The sequence below is a fragment of the Amblyraja radiata genome, chromosome 7 (assembly GCF_010909765.2).
Source record: "Amblyraja radiata isolate CabotCenter1 chromosome 7, sAmbRad1.1.pri, whole genome shotgun sequence".
Classification (NCBI taxonomy): Eukaryota; Metazoa; Chordata; class Chondrichthyes; order Rajiformes; family Rajidae; genus Amblyraja; species Amblyraja radiata.
In genome coordinates this window covers 49,504,016-49,523,173 of record NC_045962.1, presented here as the reverse complement: position 1 = coordinate 49,523,173, position 19,158 = coordinate 49,504,016, and the positions used below count along the sequence as shown (strand labels likewise).

General features: G+C 45.5%; 1 protein-coding gene across 2 annotated transcripts in view; it reads right to left on the bottom strand.

Moving 5' to 3' along the window:
- Window positions 1-19,158, bottom strand: part of adarb1 (adenosine deaminase RNA specific B1) — a 222,378-nt gene that overhangs the window by 133,231 nt on the left and 69,989 nt on the right. For both annotated transcript variants that reach the window (XM_033024436.1, XM_033024437.1), the window contains exon 2: window positions 8,533-8,577. In XM_033024436.1, coding sequence (XP_032880327.1) covers window positions 8,533-8,577 — 45 coding nt within the window. The remainder of the gene's footprint in view (window positions 1-8,532; window positions 8,578-19,158) is intronic.

Here is a 19,158-nt window from a genome sequence, read left to right as displayed (position 1 = left end):
TTACTGTTCTTGATATCAAAACAGCATTTGACGGGGGCGACACAACAGAAAACAAAACACCCGAGTAGTAAGAGCCATACAAAGAAAGATAGTTATATAGTTGGAGCTCAACCACTCCAGCTCCCTCTCTTTCATGTCCCACTCAATTCTCCAGCTCCAACCCTGCCCTGGATCCCAACTCTCCAGCTGCTGCCTAAGTTTAGTTTAGTTTATTATTACTGTCACATGTATCAAGACAGTGAAAAGCTTTGCTTTGCATGCTATCCAGTCAAAGAAGACGATACATGAATGCAATCAAGCCTCCACAGAGCACAAATAAAGGATACAGGGTACAACATTTAGTGCAAAATATAACATTGAAGTCCGATAAAGTCAGATTCAAGATAGTTCAAAGGTGCGCAATGAGATAGATGGGAGGTCACTCGAGCTGATGAGAGGATCATTCAGTTGCCTGATAGCGGCTGGGAAGAAACTATCCCTGTATCTGGAGGTATGCGTTTTCAAAATTCTATACCTTTTGCCTGATGGGAGAGGGGAGAGGAGTGACCGGGTGAGACTGGTCCTTGATTAAGTTGCGGGCCTTGCCTAGGCAGCAAGTGTAGATGGGTTAATGGAAAGGAGGTTGGTTTGAGTGATGGTCTGGGCTACATCCACAACTCTTTGCAATTTATTGCGGTCTTGGATGGAGCTATTCCCAAACCAAGCTGTGCTGCATCACAAGATGCTTTCTACATTGCGGAGTATAGATTTCTGATCTACTTCCTTTGATCATCGAGTTGACAACAACCGCCATTGATTAAATAAGTGAATGAAAGGAATTTTACAAAGCATACAATGCAAGAAGTGCAAATATGCAGCATTTCAATCTAAATGTCACATGAGAATACAACTGAATTATGTGGCTTGCTTCAAATATGCTATTAAATCTCATTGATCTTAAACAGAAGGACAAAATCTTTATTGCAAAGCAATAATCTTGTTCACATACTGTACATTTTTACATTGTTAAATGAACAACAGGAAGTAATAAATTATTTCCTTACTGAATTTCTTGCACTTCCTTAACCACTAATCGAATTTAAATCATTGCCAGTTTATAATTTCAACATTATTAACTGATTTATTTACTGCTTCAATTTTACTGAACAAAAGCTGCAAAAATTAGTGGCAATTATTAACTGACCAAGCTCTCTCTTCATTACCTGATTTTCAAAGAAATAGGATTTTACAGAACAAAACTATGGCGATTCCATGCATCACGACATGACTGTTCCCTAATATTGTAATTTTATATTGGGTTTACTCATCCAGTTTTTCCACTCTCTTGAGGAGAGCAATTCAGACATCTGCTTCTGTGTTCAACACATGGTCACCAGAAATTCTGGAAAAAGTCTCGACAGCGATTCAGAATAGGATCTTGAAGCCTGTTCTCACCCTCATAAATCAGGGTGCTTGCAGCCTACTGTCACACATTTTGAGTTCATCACAGTCAATATGTTAATCCATAAATATATACTTTGGGGGGCTATCCCAGCTACATTTAATCTTTACTTGAACAAGTGCAGACCCGTTGGGTCTGCTCCCCCAACGCAAGATTCCACCACTCACCCGTTCCCCCAACGCAAGCCGTTCGCCCAACACAATATTGCACCACTCACGCATAGCTCCCAACTGCGCAGGCTCATTTCTCCTCATCCCCCAGCACTCCCCCCTCCTCCTCTTCACCCTCCCTCTTCAATCCCTAGAGAGGGAGGGGGGGGGCAAAGAGGGAGGGGGGTAAAGAGGATGGGGGAGGGGGTTAGAGAGGGGGCAGAGAGGGAGGGGGAGGGGGTAGAGACGGAGGGGGAGGGGAGTAGAGAGGGAGGGTGGAGGGAAGTGGGTAGGAGAGAGGCAGAGAGGGAGCAGGGTAGTGAGAGAGGGAGTGGGGTAGAGGGAGGGGGTAGAGTGGGGGGGAGGGAGGGTAGAGAGGGAGAGGGAGGGGGTAGGGAGGGAGGGAGGGAAGGGGGTAGAGAGGGAGGGAGGGGGGTGGAGAGGGTGGGAGTGAGGGTAGATAGTGGGGGGTAGAGAGGCCTCCACCCCACCCACCCCATTTTTCTTTTTTAGTACTTACCATGGAGACTAATTTACTGTGTTTGTCACATATTATTTTTTGCTTCCAAATAGTAAGGAAATTATATTAACAATTCCAAAGCAATAGATTGAAAAAAAGACTAGCCCACCACTAATAGCTCTGCACATTGCCAGACTACTTCTCAAATTAATATCAGTGCTGAAAAATAACATGGGTGCAATTGGCATGGTTGGGGTTAAAATCTATGGATAAAGTGAGTTTTCACCATGTAATATTGAGTCCAAAACAGTGATCAACAAAGCTGGGACTAATTAGAAAATTAGTTCCATATTAGGTACAGGCAATCCCCGATTACTGCAAGGGTCACGTTCCATGAACCCTTATGTTGGTCATAGTTCATGTAAGTCAGAACCACCATCCCCATCCCCTGCCCGAAATAACTAATTAAGAGTATTAACTCTCTCAGTGGCATCTGGCTGCGTCCAGGGCACTTTCTGCAGCACACGGTCCTCTGGGCAAGCACCACTGCCATTGCCGGCTTGATTTCCATCTCGTCGATGGGGCACATACTGCAGTGCATGTCCTTCTGGGTAAGCAACGCTGCCATTGCCGGCTGGTTTCTGATGGAAACTTGATTGATCATGCAGTGTTGTGGAAATTACAAACTGCCTTGATTGCACTAGGGACTGAGTACTGAATTGTTTACATAAGTGTTAGTTTACGTAAATCGCCTATTGCACACGACGGGATGTACCTGTGCATATTTCCTTTGCCTTGAAATGGATACAAAATGCTGGTTTAGAGCACATGGAGAGAATGGGGGGGGGGGGGGGGGATTGGTTAGTTACCTGTAATCATTGTAAACTACCCAAGCAAAATGCAAGGTGCTATTCCTCAAGTTTGTTTATGACCCCCTTCTAACAACAGAGCAGGCCTAGGATAGAAAGGTCAGTATGGGAATGGGTAGACTAGTTAAAATGGTTGGCCACTGGGAGATCCAGTACGTCTTGGCGGACTGAGTGCAAGTGCTCGGCCAAACGGTCACCGAGTCTACACTTGATTTCGCCAATGTACAGGAGGCCACATCAGGAACACGGGATGCAGGAGATGAGATAAGAGAAGGTGCATGTAAATCTGTCCACCTGGAAGGACTGTTAAGAGTCCCTGGACTCCATCTCCCCTGTGCCCCACCTGAACTTCTACCCATTTCTCCCCTCCACCTCCCCTTCCATCTACATTCCTTCCTCTAGCTTCATAATTTGCAACTCTTCAATCCTTTTGTCTCACACCTATCTTTTCATCTCTGGCCTTTGTTCAACAATATAAAAATCAACCCCCCCCCCCCCCCCCCCTCACCTGTATCCACCTATTACATGCCAGCTTTGTCATGCCCCTCCTCTCTTCCAGCTTTCTCTCACCCCTGCCCCACCAAAATCAGTTTGAAGCAGGGTCCCGAACCACACGTCCACCTATCCATTATTCTCCAGAGATGTTGTCTGACCCGTTGAGTCCAACACATTGTGTCTTTATTTTGGCTGCAAAGAGTGTTGGACATTACCTCCTGGTCTATCAAGGGCATTGATCTCCCCACTATCCAAGGGATCTACAGGAAGTGCTGCCTCAAGGAGATAGCTAATATCAATGACCCCAAGTTACTTCCACCACAGTGAAGAATGCTGTGGTGGATGTTTGTGTTAAATGTTATTGTGTATTGAGTGTTCTTTTTAAGTGTATCGCTGCTGGCAAATTCATTTCACTGCACCTTTAGGTGCATGTGACGAATAAAATTAACTTTGAATTTGAGTGCAGGATGGAAATTAGTTGTGAAATTGATGGTCATTGAGTTCTGCATGGGTGCAGGAGGTAGCACCAATGCAGTGGTCAATGTAGCGGAGGTAGTAGTTCGAGGATAGGGCCAGTGTACACCTGGAACAGTGATTGTTCGACGTACCCTACAAAAAGGCAAGCATAGCTCTTTTATACAACTCAAGATAATTGAGTGCATATCTATTTATTTATTTATTGTATCTGATGGGTCTGTAGCAAGGAAGAATTTCATTTTTCCAGTTCATATCCAGTGAATGAGACAAATAATCAGTCTTGAAACTCTTGATCTGCTGAATATTGCTAATACTCCATTTTAATTTTATAATTATTTGTTTCCTTGCACTTCTATCTCTTGCTGACATCGTGTGCAGACGTCTGCTTTTATTTTCAAATATGATTCGAGCAGAGTATTAATGTGCTCAAAGGTGCTCAAGGGCAGAAAGTAATATGGTATTATTGCACCACCTGCTGGTACAAATACCACTACTCAGCTAATTTTTCTGCTACAAACCAAACTCAGCATTTTCAGCATATTTTTGTCAGTCAGAGATTCAACTGCTGTTGTAATCCCATTTTGTATAAGCAATTCATGATTCAAATCAGAAAATTAATGACAATTACTGGTGAAAATATGAATCTTATTTCTCAATGAAAGGTTAATTTTATTTATTTTCATTTGACAATATCAACCGGCCTCCATTTATTCTATTGTCATGTCTTGGATCTGTATACTATTTTTACATTATACCTTGGCCAAGTCCTTTGACGGTTCACACGCATAGATGCACCAACAAGTCAAAGGTTGATTTCATTCTAAATGTCAGCCCATTATGACCACCTCAGGTCATTGATATTCAATATTGTAGTTTGGTTATAATGGAGACATAAAAGATCTTGAGCAAAAAAAAAAAAAAAAAAAGTGCTGGAGGAACTCAGTGGATCACGCGGCATTTATTGAGGGAATGGACATGACGTTTTATGTCAGGAATTAAGGAAATTTGATTCACTGCGTTGCTCTAGCATTTTGATTTTTGCTTTTAGTTTGTGATAACATCCTCATCAGGGACCATTTCAACCCTTTATTGTGAGATGTTTACAAAGCTGCTTTTTCATATCAGCTTTGAGATATCCAATATATGTCTCAAACCTGACCACGCCAATAACTCATCAGTATTTTTTCAAGTGACAAGTATCAAAGAACATAAGAAATAAGACCAAGAGTAGGCTATCTGACCCCTCAAGATACAAGATACATTTATACAAGATACATTTATTTGTCACATGTACCAGTTGGTACAGTGAAATGTGTGGTCACCATACCGCCATACAAATAAAAAAAGAACACGACACACGATAGACTCCAACATAAAACATCCCCACACAGCAGAATCAAAGTTTCCCACTGTGAGGGAAGGCACCAAAGTCAGTCTTCTTCCTCTGATGTTCTTGATCTTCACTCGTGGTCGGGGCCTCCCGAGCCCTCTGCAGTCGCCGCTACGGGCGGTCCGCTCGCCGGGATGATGGAACTCCGGCGTCGTAACGGGAGGACAACCTCAGCGGCTTGGACCTCCGAATCGGCCACTTCCTACCGGAGTCCGCGGCTCCCGACGGGCGGAGATTCACGCTGGCGGCCCTCGGCAAAGGGATCCCAGGGCACCGCAATATTGAAGTCAGCGCCGCCCGCGCTGGGAGCTCTACGAACCACAGCTCCGCGATGTTGATGCTGCAGGCCCAACACTCCGGAGCTTCAAATGGCGATCCGGGTAGGCATCGCCCTGCTCCGCGGTGAATCCAGCATTGCGCCGCCGCCGCTGAAGCTCTGGTCCGGTCCCTGGCAGGAAAGGCCGCACCAATCCAGTTGGTAGGTGGGGGGCGAGGACGCGACTCAGAGAATAGTCGCATCCTCGCCAGGAAGTGACTGGGAAACGGTTTCCCCCTTGCCCTACCCCCCTCCCCCACAAAGAAAAACTAAAAAAAACCTCCAAAACATACTTTTAAAACAGACTAAAATTAAGAAAAGATAGAAAAAACAGACAGACTGTAGGCAGAGGCTGCCATTAATGCGGCGCCCCTAGTGGTCAAACCTCCTCTAGCATTCGTTATCCTGGCTGATCTTCGACTTCAGCACTATTTTCCAGCTTGATTTCGTGAACCTTTGATTCCCTTCATGTTTTTAAATAATAAAGCATAATGCATCCATGTTATGACTAAATTTCCTCGGCAGTATCACAAACCCTGGGCCCACACTAAAATCTACAGATCAACTTGGCTCCCATGACAAATTTGCCAGCGCTTTCCATTATTCCTTATTTTCAGATTCAGATTCAACTTTAATTGTCATTGTCAGTGTACAGTACAGAGACAACGAAATGCAGTTAGCATCTCCCTGGAAGAGCGACATAGAATATGATTTCAATAAATAAATCTTTTTACATGTATACAGACATAGTGTTTTTCCTGTGGGAGGATTGTCCGGGGGGGGGTGATTGGCAGTCACCGAGGTACATTGTTGAGTAGTGTGACAGCCACAGGGAAGAAGCTGTTCCTGGACCTGCTGGTCCGGCAACGGAGAGACCTGTAGCGCTTCCCGGATTGTAGGAGGGTAAACAGTCCATGGTTGGGGTGAGAGCAGTCCTTGGCGATGCTGAGCACCCTCCGCAGACAACGCTTGCTTTGGACAGACTCAATGGAGGGGAGCGAGGAACCGGTGATGCGTTGGGCAATTTTCACCACCCTCTGCAGTGCTTTCCGATCGGAGACAGAGCAGTTGCCATAGCATACTGTGATACAGTTGGTAAGGATGCTCTCGATGGTGCAGCGGTAGAAGTTCACCAGGATCTGAGGAGACAGATGGACCTTCTTCAGTCTCCTCAGGAAGAAGAGACGCTGGTGAGCCTTCTTGATCAGAGTTGAGGTATTGTGGGTCCAAGAGAGGTCATCGGAGATGTTGACCCCCAGGAACCTGAAGCTGGAAACACGTTCCACCTCCGTCCCGTTGATGTGGATGGGGGTGTGCGTGCCGCCCCTAGACTTCCTGAAGTCTACAATGAGCTCCTTGGTCTTCTTGGAGTTAAGGGCCAGGTTGTTGTCAGCGCACCATGCTGCTAGGCGCTGGACCTCCTCCCTATAGGCCGACTCATCGTTGTTGCTGATGAGGCCAATCACCGTTGTATCATCTGCATACTTGATGATGGTGTTAGTATCATGTACAGGTGTGCAGTCGTAGGTGAAGAGGGAGTAGAGGAGGGGGCTCAGCACACAGCCCTGTGGAACGCTGGTGTTCAGGGTGAGGGTTGAAGAGGTGTGCTTGTCTAACCTAACAGACTGGGGTCTGTTGGTTAGAAAGTCCACTATCCAGTTGCAGAGGGAGGGGTCGATGCCCAGGTTACCGAGTTTCCAGGTTGCCCAGGTTCAAGGATGCCCAGTTTCAAAGTCTTAACTGCTTGTTTCTCTGATCTGAATCTTCAATGTTCACCAAAGTTACCCACCACAGACACTAGATTCAAAGTGCTGGAGTAACTCAGCGGGTCAGGCAACATCCCTGGAGAACATTGATAGGTGACGTATCATGTCAGGGCGTCACATATCAATGTGTTTGAAGAAATGTCCTAACTAGAAACCTCATCTAAGATATGTTTTCCAGATATGCTGCCTGACCTGCTGAGTTATTCCAGAACTTTGCCTTTTTTTTGTAAACCTGCATCGACAGTTCCTGGTTTCTACAGACACCGCTTAATTTTAATCAATTGTGAATGATTGTACAGGGCCCTAGCGAGACCACATGGAGTATTGTGTGTAGTTTTGGTCTCCAAATATGAGGAAGGACATTCTTGCTATTGTGGGAGTGCAGCGTAGGTTCACGAGGTTAATTCCCGGGTTGGCGGGACTGTCATATGTTGATAGAATGGAGCGGCTGGGCTTGTGTACGCTGGAATTTAAAAGGATGAGAGGGGATCTTATTGAAACATATAAGATTGTTAAGGGTTTGGACATGCTTTGAGGCAGGAAACGTGTTCCCGATGTTGGGGGAGTCCAGAACCAGGGGCCACACTTTAAGAAAAAGGGGTAAGCCATTTAGAACGGAGATGAGGAAAAACTTTTTCACAGAGGGTTGTGAATCTGTGGGATTCTCTGCCTCAGAAGGCAGTGGAGGCCAATTCACTGGATGCTTTCAAGAGAGTTAGATAGAGCTCTTAAAGATAGCGGAGTCAGGGGATATGGTGCGAAGGCAGGAACGGGGTACTGATTGTGGATGATCACAGTGAATGGCGGTGCTGGCTTGAAGGGCTGAATGGCCTACTCCTACACCTATTGTCTATTGAAATATAGCTGTTGTCCCAGATACCTTGGTGTTTCCAATAATTTATTCAACACATTTATCCAGAATTAGTAAATGCATACATCCCTTTGTCAGATTTAAAAACTAATTTCGATTATACTCATGACACCATTACACAATTGAGTAATGAAATATCTATTTAAAGAGAATTCAAAGACTGCAAGAGGGTAATACTAAAGGGCCAATGGTGCTGACTGAACAAGACAAATTTATAACATCACAACCTCTCCCAATGTATCCAATAGATGTTTCTTTTCAAAATCACCATCTGAAACGTCTTAATTAATCTGAGTACCTGCTTGCTCCCATTTCCTTCCAAACATATCTTGGGTCCAGTGATCTGCAGAGAGAGAGGATAATTGTGTCATAAAATGTGGTCTTAAAGCACTGGTTTCCAACATTAAGGATGTTTTGGGCTCAAATTTATAAATGCAAAGCAATTTATATTGCAGCTGCGTTTATTCTCAAATCTAAACAATACCAAAAAAATGAATGTAAATATAATCTTCAATAAAATAAAATATCCCAATGCACCGCATAAGAATATTTGAGCTCACGCGGTAGTAGACAGGGGCAATATTTACAGAATGGAAAATGCACAATGATAGTACGCTATGAACCTAAAACCTCATCTTAGGGTCAAATATTGCAAACAATCCTGTTTTAGATCATTACCTGGGGAATAAATCAATGCCTTTGTAACAGTTTAAGGCAGGGACCAGATTTTCATCTCTGCAGTATTTGGTTGGTAGGATATTTTTTGCTCTTTCAGTGGCAAGTAGTGGAAAAAAACCCGACAATTTAGATATTGCAGGGAGATTAAAGAAGATAGAAGTGAATAACAGCTGCCATTCATATCCTATGACAACTGAAGCTGTGTTTTCAGATTGGTAATTGGTAAAATGTTAATAGATTCTTAGCGTACACCAAAGATAACAATGCTCGCATGGAAGCTAAACAAACCACAGCAGGTGATTCTCCAACGACGATTGGATTCAAAAAAGAATAGAAACATCCATTGCACTCCCACATGGCTAAATGATCACGGAGAAGCCCTGGTAAGAGGATTACGTAGTCATTGTGTCAGAAACCACTAACGTAGCAGTAGGTCTCATCGAGCCGTTTAAAAGAAAACTAAAACTAGTGCCGTGACAAAGTGTGAGAGACTTTACTGCCTTGCTGAAGGAAATTAGAAGTGCAATGTTTACCACTACAGAAGTTGTAATTTTTTAAATCCCAAAAACATAGTGTACAAAAGCAGCAGTGTTAAATCTTTACAAAACATTACTCAATCGATCACAATTGATACTTTGAGCCTAATTCTGTCTTTAGGAATAATATGATGGGTCTCATGAGGAACCATGCATTAATGTTTTCAGTGCACACTGCCCTTGAGTCACGAATGGGTTCAATTTTCATAGACAATCAGTAGTCACTTCTCTCTACGCCAGAATGTATGTCTGTACATGTGTGAATGAATGAATGTTTATTGGGCAAGTATTCACATACAAGGAATTTGCCTTGGTGCTCTGCCCGCCATAGTGACAGTCAGGAATGACATAGTGACGGTTAGGAATGACACACAAAACATTAATAATAAAATTACTCCATAAGGTAATAACTCCATAAGGTTACTCCAAATACAAAATTACTCCATAAGGTAACCATATGTTCACAGCAATGAGGTAAATGGAACTACATCAGAAGCTGCTGAGGTTCAATTTTCCATTCAGACGTTTTTATAAAACATGCCAAGAAAAATTGAATGAAGCATTCAATACTCTCGTTGACACCCCTAGAAGCCTTGGTGCATCTCACTACATCTTGCTCTTCTAGCACTGCCAAACGTTAAAATCCCTTCAAAAGTTGCCAATGTTTTTGTTGTGCATCTCATTTCAGATTCAGGGGTTTCAACTTCTCGTTCTTCTTCCTCTACTATGCTTTTGCAGTTCCATAAAGCCTTTACTGCTTTGCTCTTCAGCATGAGATTCAAGCAAAGAGGTTTGATGATTGAGAAAGAAAAACTGTTGGTGATTTGGCTGTTCAAAAATATGGGGGGAAAAAAGCATGGTAATAAGTGTGCAGAATTTGTTGCAAGTGGAGGGTCTTTTAACACATTTAAAGCAAGGGCTAATTTGCATAACATTAAAGTTTATGGGGAAGCTGTGAGACTCTTCACATGCTTTCGAAAATGACTCAATGACAACGTTGAGCTTGGTCGTCGAATTAACTAACATGCAGCCATCACCTGCATTTTATACAAAGTAACTCTGCAAGTCAGGCAGTATCTCTGGAGGGAATGGGTAGGTGATATTTTGGGACCTTATTTAAACTGATTGTAATGGGGGAGAAAAGACAAATGATAGATGATAACACACAAGGGGGGTTTGATTGGCAAATGAGTGGAGGAAGTAAATAGGCTAAAAATGAACAGGAGACAAAAAGGTGTCCGATAAAGAGAGAAGATAGAGAAAATAGGAGTGAAATGTAAAGCTAGAGCGGTCAGATATAGGTGGAAGGGGTCAGGGGGGTGGCAGGGGTGGGAATGAGTGGTGGGACCAGACATAGACAAGGTGACCATTTCATCAAACACTTGCTCTCAGTCCACCAGGGCCTACTGGATCTCCCAGTTGCTAATCATTTCCACTCCCCTTCTCATTAGCAACCTTTCTGTGCTAGGACTCTTCCATAGCCAGAGTGAGGCCACACACAAGCAGGAGTAACAGCATCTCATATTCCCACTGGGTAGCTTAAAACCCAATGGCATGATCATTAAATTATCTAATTTTAAACAAAACTACCCTTAAATAAAAAAACATCTCTTTTGTGTCCCCCAAGCATTCCCCCACCCCATCCTGGTGCCCACCAATTCTTCCACTATCATGCCCTTTTCCACCACTTGCCCCTTTCCACCCATATCCCTCGCCTCTGGCTCTACATTTCTCCCCTCCCATCTTGTTCCACCTATCATTTGCCTGGGTTGGTCCAGCCTCGTCTCTTTTCCAGCTTTCTCTCCGCTATTACAATCAGTCGTACTGAGGAGAAAATTACACTCAGTCAGCTGCAATGGATAGGCCAGACTCCCAGAATAGATTTTACTTTCTGAGCCTCATTACAACAAAAGATTACCAACCCGGTGGCAAATGAAAAATGTCAAGGGTCTTCTTGAAATCTCTTTGAAAATGCATAACAGCCCTACCTACTCAGTAAATCCTTGGTAAATGGTCACTGGGACAGCATACAGAATCCAGTTCAATAGGAGCACATAGAAGAAGCCTGGAATAAACAGAATGGATGCACCAGCTACCAAGCTATCCACCCGTTCTCCCTGTCAAAACTGGTCTGGAAACGTAATGCTCAAAGTATAGGGACTGCCTGAAAATATGTTTTTAATATACCAAATAGCACACTATGCACAATCATGCTGCGCTTTGATCATTCTTCTCCTTGTAAGGAAACAAGTCTTAGAAGATGGTTCTACATGTAGCCCCAAAGAAAGGGTAGTCGATTTTCACAAAATAAATGCTAAATGAACATTAGCATGCACACTGAGAATAGGAAGAAACAAATTAGAAAAAAAAAAACAAATTATTGGAAATCTGATATCAGCCTAAATGGAACTGCCTTTGCGTCAACCAAGCTTCCTGAATAACAGGAAAGCAAGAACATTTAGCCTTGGAGTTTTGCAGGAAGAAAAACAACAGAATAACCTAACAGTTGAAGCTTGCCAGAGGCCTGATAAAACATAATTAAAGCAATCAAGTCTGCAGCTAACAGTGCACGAGGAAAAAAGCATGGGCTGAGAAAAGCATCATTGCGCAAAACAAAGAGGGGAAATGGGGGAGTTATTGATAATACAACAACGCAACATTCCCAAAAGGACTTTAATGCAGACAATTATTTCAAGGCACAAAATTAAATAATCATGGACACATAGCCAAAGAACATGTCAAAAGGAGAGCATTGAACATTTTAGGCCTATAACCAGTTCATCACCAGAACTGGCCAGGTCAAATCTGTGCCAAAATCATTCATATTGTCATGATTACCCAAGTAACAAAAAAAAAAATCTATTTAGGCAGAAAATATAACACATTGAGGTAATCTTCTGAGAATGTGTGTATTTTTCGAACTTACAAATGTGCTAAAAATACACTTCAAATAAATACGTAGAGAAAATTTATTCTCACAAAAGGGATCAAATTTAGATACAAAGTGCTGGAGTAACTTAGCTGGCTAGGCAGCATCCTTGGAAAACATAGATAGGTAACATTTCGGGTCAGGACCCTTGTTCAGACTGGGGGGGGGCGGGGCAGAAAGACGAAATAGAGGAGGGGCAGGGAAAAGCGTGGCAGGTAATAGAGGGAGGTTTTTATAGTATTCACCTATTACATGCCTCACCTGTGTTCACAGACTACCTGCCATGCTTTGTCCTGCTCCTCCTCTATTCCAGCTTTCCCTCCTCCTCACCCCTCCCTTATGTATAGTATGCAAAACAAACACTTTCAGTGTACCATGTACATGTGACAATAAAGTATCAATCAATGTATTTTAAGTTCTGTTACTGTACGTGCCTCAATTATTTCCGCTGGTAGCTTGTTCCAAATACACATCCTGTGCGTTAGGTGTCCCTCAGGTTCTTATTAAATCATTCCACTCTCATCTAAAACTTGTACCCTCAAGTTCTTGATACCTCTATCCTGGGAAAAAGACTGTACACGTACTCCAAGCAATACATTCCTAGCTTTCCCACCCTCTCCCGACAGTTTAGGCTTGTGTATCTTGTCAATACCCTCGCAAATCTTCTCTGCATGTGCTCCAGCTTAATGGCATCTTTGGTATAGCACAATAATCATAACCAAACACAATACTCCCATTGCAGCATCACCAACATCTTATCTAATTGTAACATACTGTCCCAACTTCCAGAGATGCAACCTGACCAGCTGAGTCCTACTTATCCCTTAGGCCATGACCCCACAGACGAGCATCAGGCCTTGATCTCAAACATCAACACTGATTTCACCACTTCCAACCTTATCATTTCCCAGCCCCGCACGCCCCGATTTTATCTTCTCCCTAAAATCCACAAACAGAACTGTCCCGGCAGACCCATTGTCTCTGCTTATTCATGTCCCACCAAATTAATTTCCTCATATCTCAACTCCATCCTATCCCCCCACATCCAATCACACCCTACCCATGTCCAAGACACCTCACACGCTCTTTGTCTGCTCAATTACTTCGGTTTTCCAGGCCCCCACTCCGTCATCTTTACTATGGTTGCCCAGTCACACTCCACCTCCATCCCCCACCAGGAGGGTCTTGAAGCCCTCCATTTCTTCCTCGACTGCAGAAGCAGTCAATTTCCATCTACCAATACTCTCCTCCGCCTAGCAGAGCTGGTCCTTACTCTCAACAACTTCTCCTTCAACTCCCATTTGCTCCAAATCCAAGGTGTTGCCATGGGCACTCACATGGGCCCTAGCTAAGCCTGCCTCTTTGTAGTGTACGTCGAACAATCACGTTTCCAGGCGTACACTGGCCCTATCCCCGAACGCTACCTCCTGCACCCATGCAGAACTCATTGACTTCATCAACTTCACCACCAATTTCCATCCTGAACTCAAATTCATCTCCGACATCTCCCTACAGTTTCTAGATCTCACCGTCTCCATCACAGGAAACAGACTATTGCCCGACATCTACAAGAACCCTACTGACTACCATAGTTATCTTGACTACACTTCTTCCCACCCTGCTTCCTGTACTCGATCCCCTACTCCCATTTCCTCCGTCTACGCTACATCCACACCCAGGATAAGGTTTTCCATATCAGGGCATCGGAGATATCCACATTATTTAAGAAACAGGGTTTCCCTCTTCTATTATAGATGAGGCTCTCACTAGGGTCTCCTTGATATCCCGCAGCTCCGCTCTTGCTCCCCCTCCCCCCATTCGTAACAAGGAGAGTCCCCCTTGTTCTCAACTTCCACGCCATCAGCCGTTGCATACAGCATATATTCCTCCAACATTTTCGCCACCTCCAACGTGATCCCACTACTGGCCACATCTTCCCATCTCCACCCCTTTCTGCTTTCCGCAGAGCCAATTCTCTCCGAAACTCCGTGGTCACCTCATCCATTCCCACCCAAACCACCCCCTCCTCAGGTACTTTCCCCTGCAACCGCGGGAGTTGCAACACCTGTCCCTTTACCTCCCCCCTTGACTCCATCCAAGGACCCAAACAGTCTTTTCAGGTGCGACAGAGGTTCACTTGCATCTCCTCCAACCTCATCTACTGTATCCGTTGTTCCAGGTGTCAACTTCTCTACATCGGCGAGACCAAGCGCAGGCTCGGCGATCGTTTCTCTGAACATCTCCGCTCGGTCCGTCATAACTTACCTGATCTCCCATTTGCTCAGTATTTCAACTCCCCCTCCCAATCTGACCTTTCTGTCCTGGGCCTCCTGCATTGTCAGAGTGTGGCCCAGCGCAAATTGGAGGAACAGCACCTCACATTTTGTTTGGGTAGTTTACATCCCAGCAGTATGAACATTGATCAGTCTGAAGAAGGGTTTCTACCCGAAACGTTGCCTATTTCCTTCGCTCCATAGATGCTGCCTCATCTGCTGCGTTTCTCCAGCATTTTTGTCTACCTTCGGTATGAACATTGACTTCTCTAACTGCAAATAGCCCTTGCTTTCCCTCTCTATCCCCTCCCCCTTCCCAGTTCTCCCACCAGTTTTACTGTCTCCGACAACATTCTATCTTTGTACCACTCCCGACATCAGTCTGAAGAAGGGTCTCAACCCAAAACATCATCCATTCCTGCTCTCCAGAGATGCTACAGGTGCACAACCTTTTATCCGAAGATCCAAATAACGAAAACCTCCGAATAGCGGCCATTTTTTCGGTCCTTGAAGAAAGATCCTTGAAAACGTTCACCGAGGGCGGCCCGCAGAGGTGACAGCGGAACCTCGGTCGGTCCTCGAAGAAAGGGGAACTAAATCCCCATTCATAAAAGAGAAGGTGAGGGCATATTGCGCGGGAGGGTTAATAATTGACAATATGCTGCTGCCTGCCCGCTGAGTTAAAACGTTCCCACGGTAGACTCACGATACACAGTGTATCGAGCAACAGATTGTCGCTCCCTTCAGTTTCACCCCACCTACACCCCTCTGCTTCCCGGCCATGTGTGCGACCCCTTCCCTCCCCTCCCCTCCCCTCTCCAGCTCCCCGCCCATTGCACCGGCGCGGGGGCTTTGCACTGTCTTCAAGTCGGCGATACCAGCAGGTCAGTGCCAGTCACCGGAGACGTCAGGACCAACGGGACACCGACCCCCAGGCCCACTGCAAGCACGGAGATCCCAGAGACCCACAGCCAGCAGCAGCCCAGCCCCGCTCCAACTCCAGAGGAAAACTGCAAACTGGCCGGAGACGTCAGGACCACCAAAAGCCGTTCCCCGAGCTGCGCCCCCTCATCGGGACACCGACCCCCAGGCCCACTGCAAGCACGGAGATCCCAGAGACCCACAGCCAACAGCAGCCCAGCCCAGCCCCGCTCCAACTACAGAGGAACCTGGGTTGCGGATGACAGGGCGCAGCTCAGGGCGTCGTAGGGGCCCATCGGGGAGCGGGTTCCTGTTGGTCCTGACGTCTCCGGCCACCTGCCATCCTCCGGGAACTGTACCGCCCTTGCAGGAGAGTGGGGTTGTTTGCAGTTGCAGAGGGAGGTGGCAAGGGCGGTACAGTTCCCAGTCTCAGCTCCTGTCCAGGGGGGTGGCCGGAGACGTCAGGACCAACGAGACACCGACCCCCAGGCCCACTGCAAGCACGGAGATCCCAGAGACCTACAGCCAGCAGCAACTCCAGCCCAGCCCCGCTCCAACTCCAGAGGAACACGTAGGGGCAGAAGCTGATGGTGTGCAAGGTACGTCTTGTTCTTGGGGTTGCGGATGAGGGGGCGCAGCTCGGGCTGTGGGCAAACTGCCACTTGTCGCCGTAGCGGCCCATCGGGGAGCGGATTCCTCTGGAGTTGGAGGGGGAGGGGGTATTGTGCTGTTTGATCGCCCCCTGCTATCCCAGGGACAGGGAGACACAGCGGCTTTTTAGACTGGTGGGCAATCACTTCCAAAGTTCTGCCCACACAGTCAGTACACCTCTCCTACACTGCATTTCATACAAACATTTATTCTGCAAGAAAAAACTACATTGAAGACTCAAACTCGCGACCGAGTAACTGCCAGGATCAAGGCGCAAACTCGCGACCTTGCGGATATGAGCCGAGCACTCTACCACTGAGCCAGCCATTAAAATCTACGCTAAAATATTTCCATTCCGAAGACCGACAAATTCTGAATTACGAAAAGTGTCTGGTCCCAAGGCTTTCGGATAAAAGGTTGTGCACCTGTATCTGTCCCGCTGAGTTACTCCAGCATTTTGTGTCGACCTTCGCTGAGTTACTCCAGCACTTTGTGTCTATTTTTGTAAACCAGCATCAGTTCCTTGTGTCCCAACTTGTACATTCATTTCCTGACTGATGAAAGCCAACTTCCTCAAAGCCTTCTTCACCACCCTATCTACATGTGATGCCACTTTGAGGGAACTTTGTACATGTCACCCTAAAAGGACACAAAGTGTTGGAGCAACTCAGGTCAGGCAACATCTCTGAAGAACAATGATAGGTGACATTTCGGGTCAAGACCCTTCTTCAGACTCTTTGTTTCTACTTGTAGTCCTAAGCAGCTCTGCTCCACAACGCTCGGCAAGTAGGGCTCACTGTGAAGATACTGACCTGGTTTAACTATCCAAAATGTTTCACTTCACGCTTATCTGAATTATATTCCATTAGCCATTCCTTAGCCCACTTGACCAGCTGATCAAGATCCTACTGTTATTCTTGATCACCATCTTTGCTCTCTACAATATTATCTATTTTAGCATCAGGTACAGAAGGCAAGAGCAAATTGTGGAGTTAGGTAGGAAGAGCAGCTGAATGAACTGTCTGTCATGGATAAATTTGTGTCCAAGATTATGTACAGGAAATAGTCGTCAATGAAAGTTTTAAATGCTTTAAGTATTGTTCAAGAATTTAGTATATTGCCCAAATTTCTGTAATGATATAAAAGGGAAAAAACAGGCTAATACAAAAATCGTTCAAATTTTTGTGATTAACAATTACAAGCTCACCTTTCAAAAAGTCACAAAGACTTTTATGGTCCTTTTTGTTGCATAAAACGGGAAAAATTATCACAAAACTTTTTTTCTTGAGAATGGTATATTCCCAGACAGTATGGCGCTTATGACGCAAAGAGCTAAAATGGATTACGATTAAAGCCACTGTAATATTAGATTTGACTCGGGTGTGTTAATAAAATCATTGCGTTGAACATTGCATCAACGCTCATTAAAAACTGTTGTATGCACTACTGATATCATAAGAAACAAAAAGAACGATTAAATGCACCAGTGAAGGTCCAGGATGGAAAGTGCTAGGTAGAATCCTGTGAAGGTCATAATTTCAACCAGAAATTATCCAGTGTTCTCAGATCTCACTCTTACTGAACTGCCACATCATGTCCCTCTTCCGACAGCAGGTGGCACTGCTTCATACAGTTACTACCTCACTGGGAAATTATTGCAGTCCTGAAAAGCCAGTAGTCAAAGGAGGTTTATTTCTCACCAAATGTTTGGTCAGTCTACCCTTGTCTACCCGCATAATCGCATCCAGTTGCGCATGACCCTAGTGTCACAAAGGTCCTCGCCATTCAGAATCAAGGCTCGACTTACAAGCATCAATTACCAGTGTGATACACAATTGATATACTTGAACTTGGAGTGACAAGTTTTGGGAGCAAACTTTGTTAATTTTAAAATAGACCTGTTATTCTATTGATAGGCCTGAAAGTCTTTTGCACGTTTCATAATAATAGCTACCAAAGGGCCATACGAAGGGAGGAATTCATGGAAGAAGCCTATTAGATAAACTAATCGGGCTAAAGGCCACAAGTCCCCTGGATCCACCAGTCTGCATTCTAGGGTTGTGAAGGAAGGGGCTACACAAATATTGCACGTATTGGTTGTAATTTACCAAACGTCCCTTAATTCTGGAGTGGTCCTCACCTCCCCACTGCCCTCCTCTCCCTCTATTCCCCTCCTTCCCCACTCTCCTTCCTCACCCCCCCCCCCCCCACTTTCCCCTCCCAATCTCCCCACTCTCCCTCCTCACCTCCCCAGGATCTCAAGGTTGCCGCTCCTCTCCTTTCTTGTGGCCCCAGAGGAGCATCAGCACCGTCCGCGCCATCAGAGCCAGGTTCAGCGCCCAGGCCTCGTGATCCCCGGCAGGAAGGCCGCGCCAGCAGGAAGGTGGGCGCCGACAGGAAAGTGGGCACCAGCAGGGAGGCGGGCCGCGGCCGGTGACTAACAGCGTAGGCGGCCAATCAGCGTGGTGATGGTACCAGAAGGGGCGTCACCATCCCAGCCGTGTCTGACAGGAGAGGAGACCAATCTGCGCATGCACGGTTTTTAGGATATTTTAACCTTAGTAACTTTTAAAATATACCAATCGGTCGTAACAAAACTTGGTGCATTTGCAGCACAGGACAATGGTGGGTAAGGTGGGTAAGGTGGCGCTAAATCGTAGCGCTATCGCGTACCGTTTTTGCGCAAATGTGACAGACAGACAGACACAGACAGACAGACAGGCCAAACACAGGCACGTATTTGGAGCGTATCGTTGCGTCGCAACTTCATTCCCACCTCCTTGCGTATAACCTACTTGAACCCCTCCAATCTGGCTTTCGCCCCCTCCATAGCACAGAAACTGCTCTCCTCAAAGTCCTCAACGACCTCCTCACCTCTGCTGACACTGGTTCCCTCAACATCCTCATCCTCCTCGACCTGAGCGCAGCCTTCGATA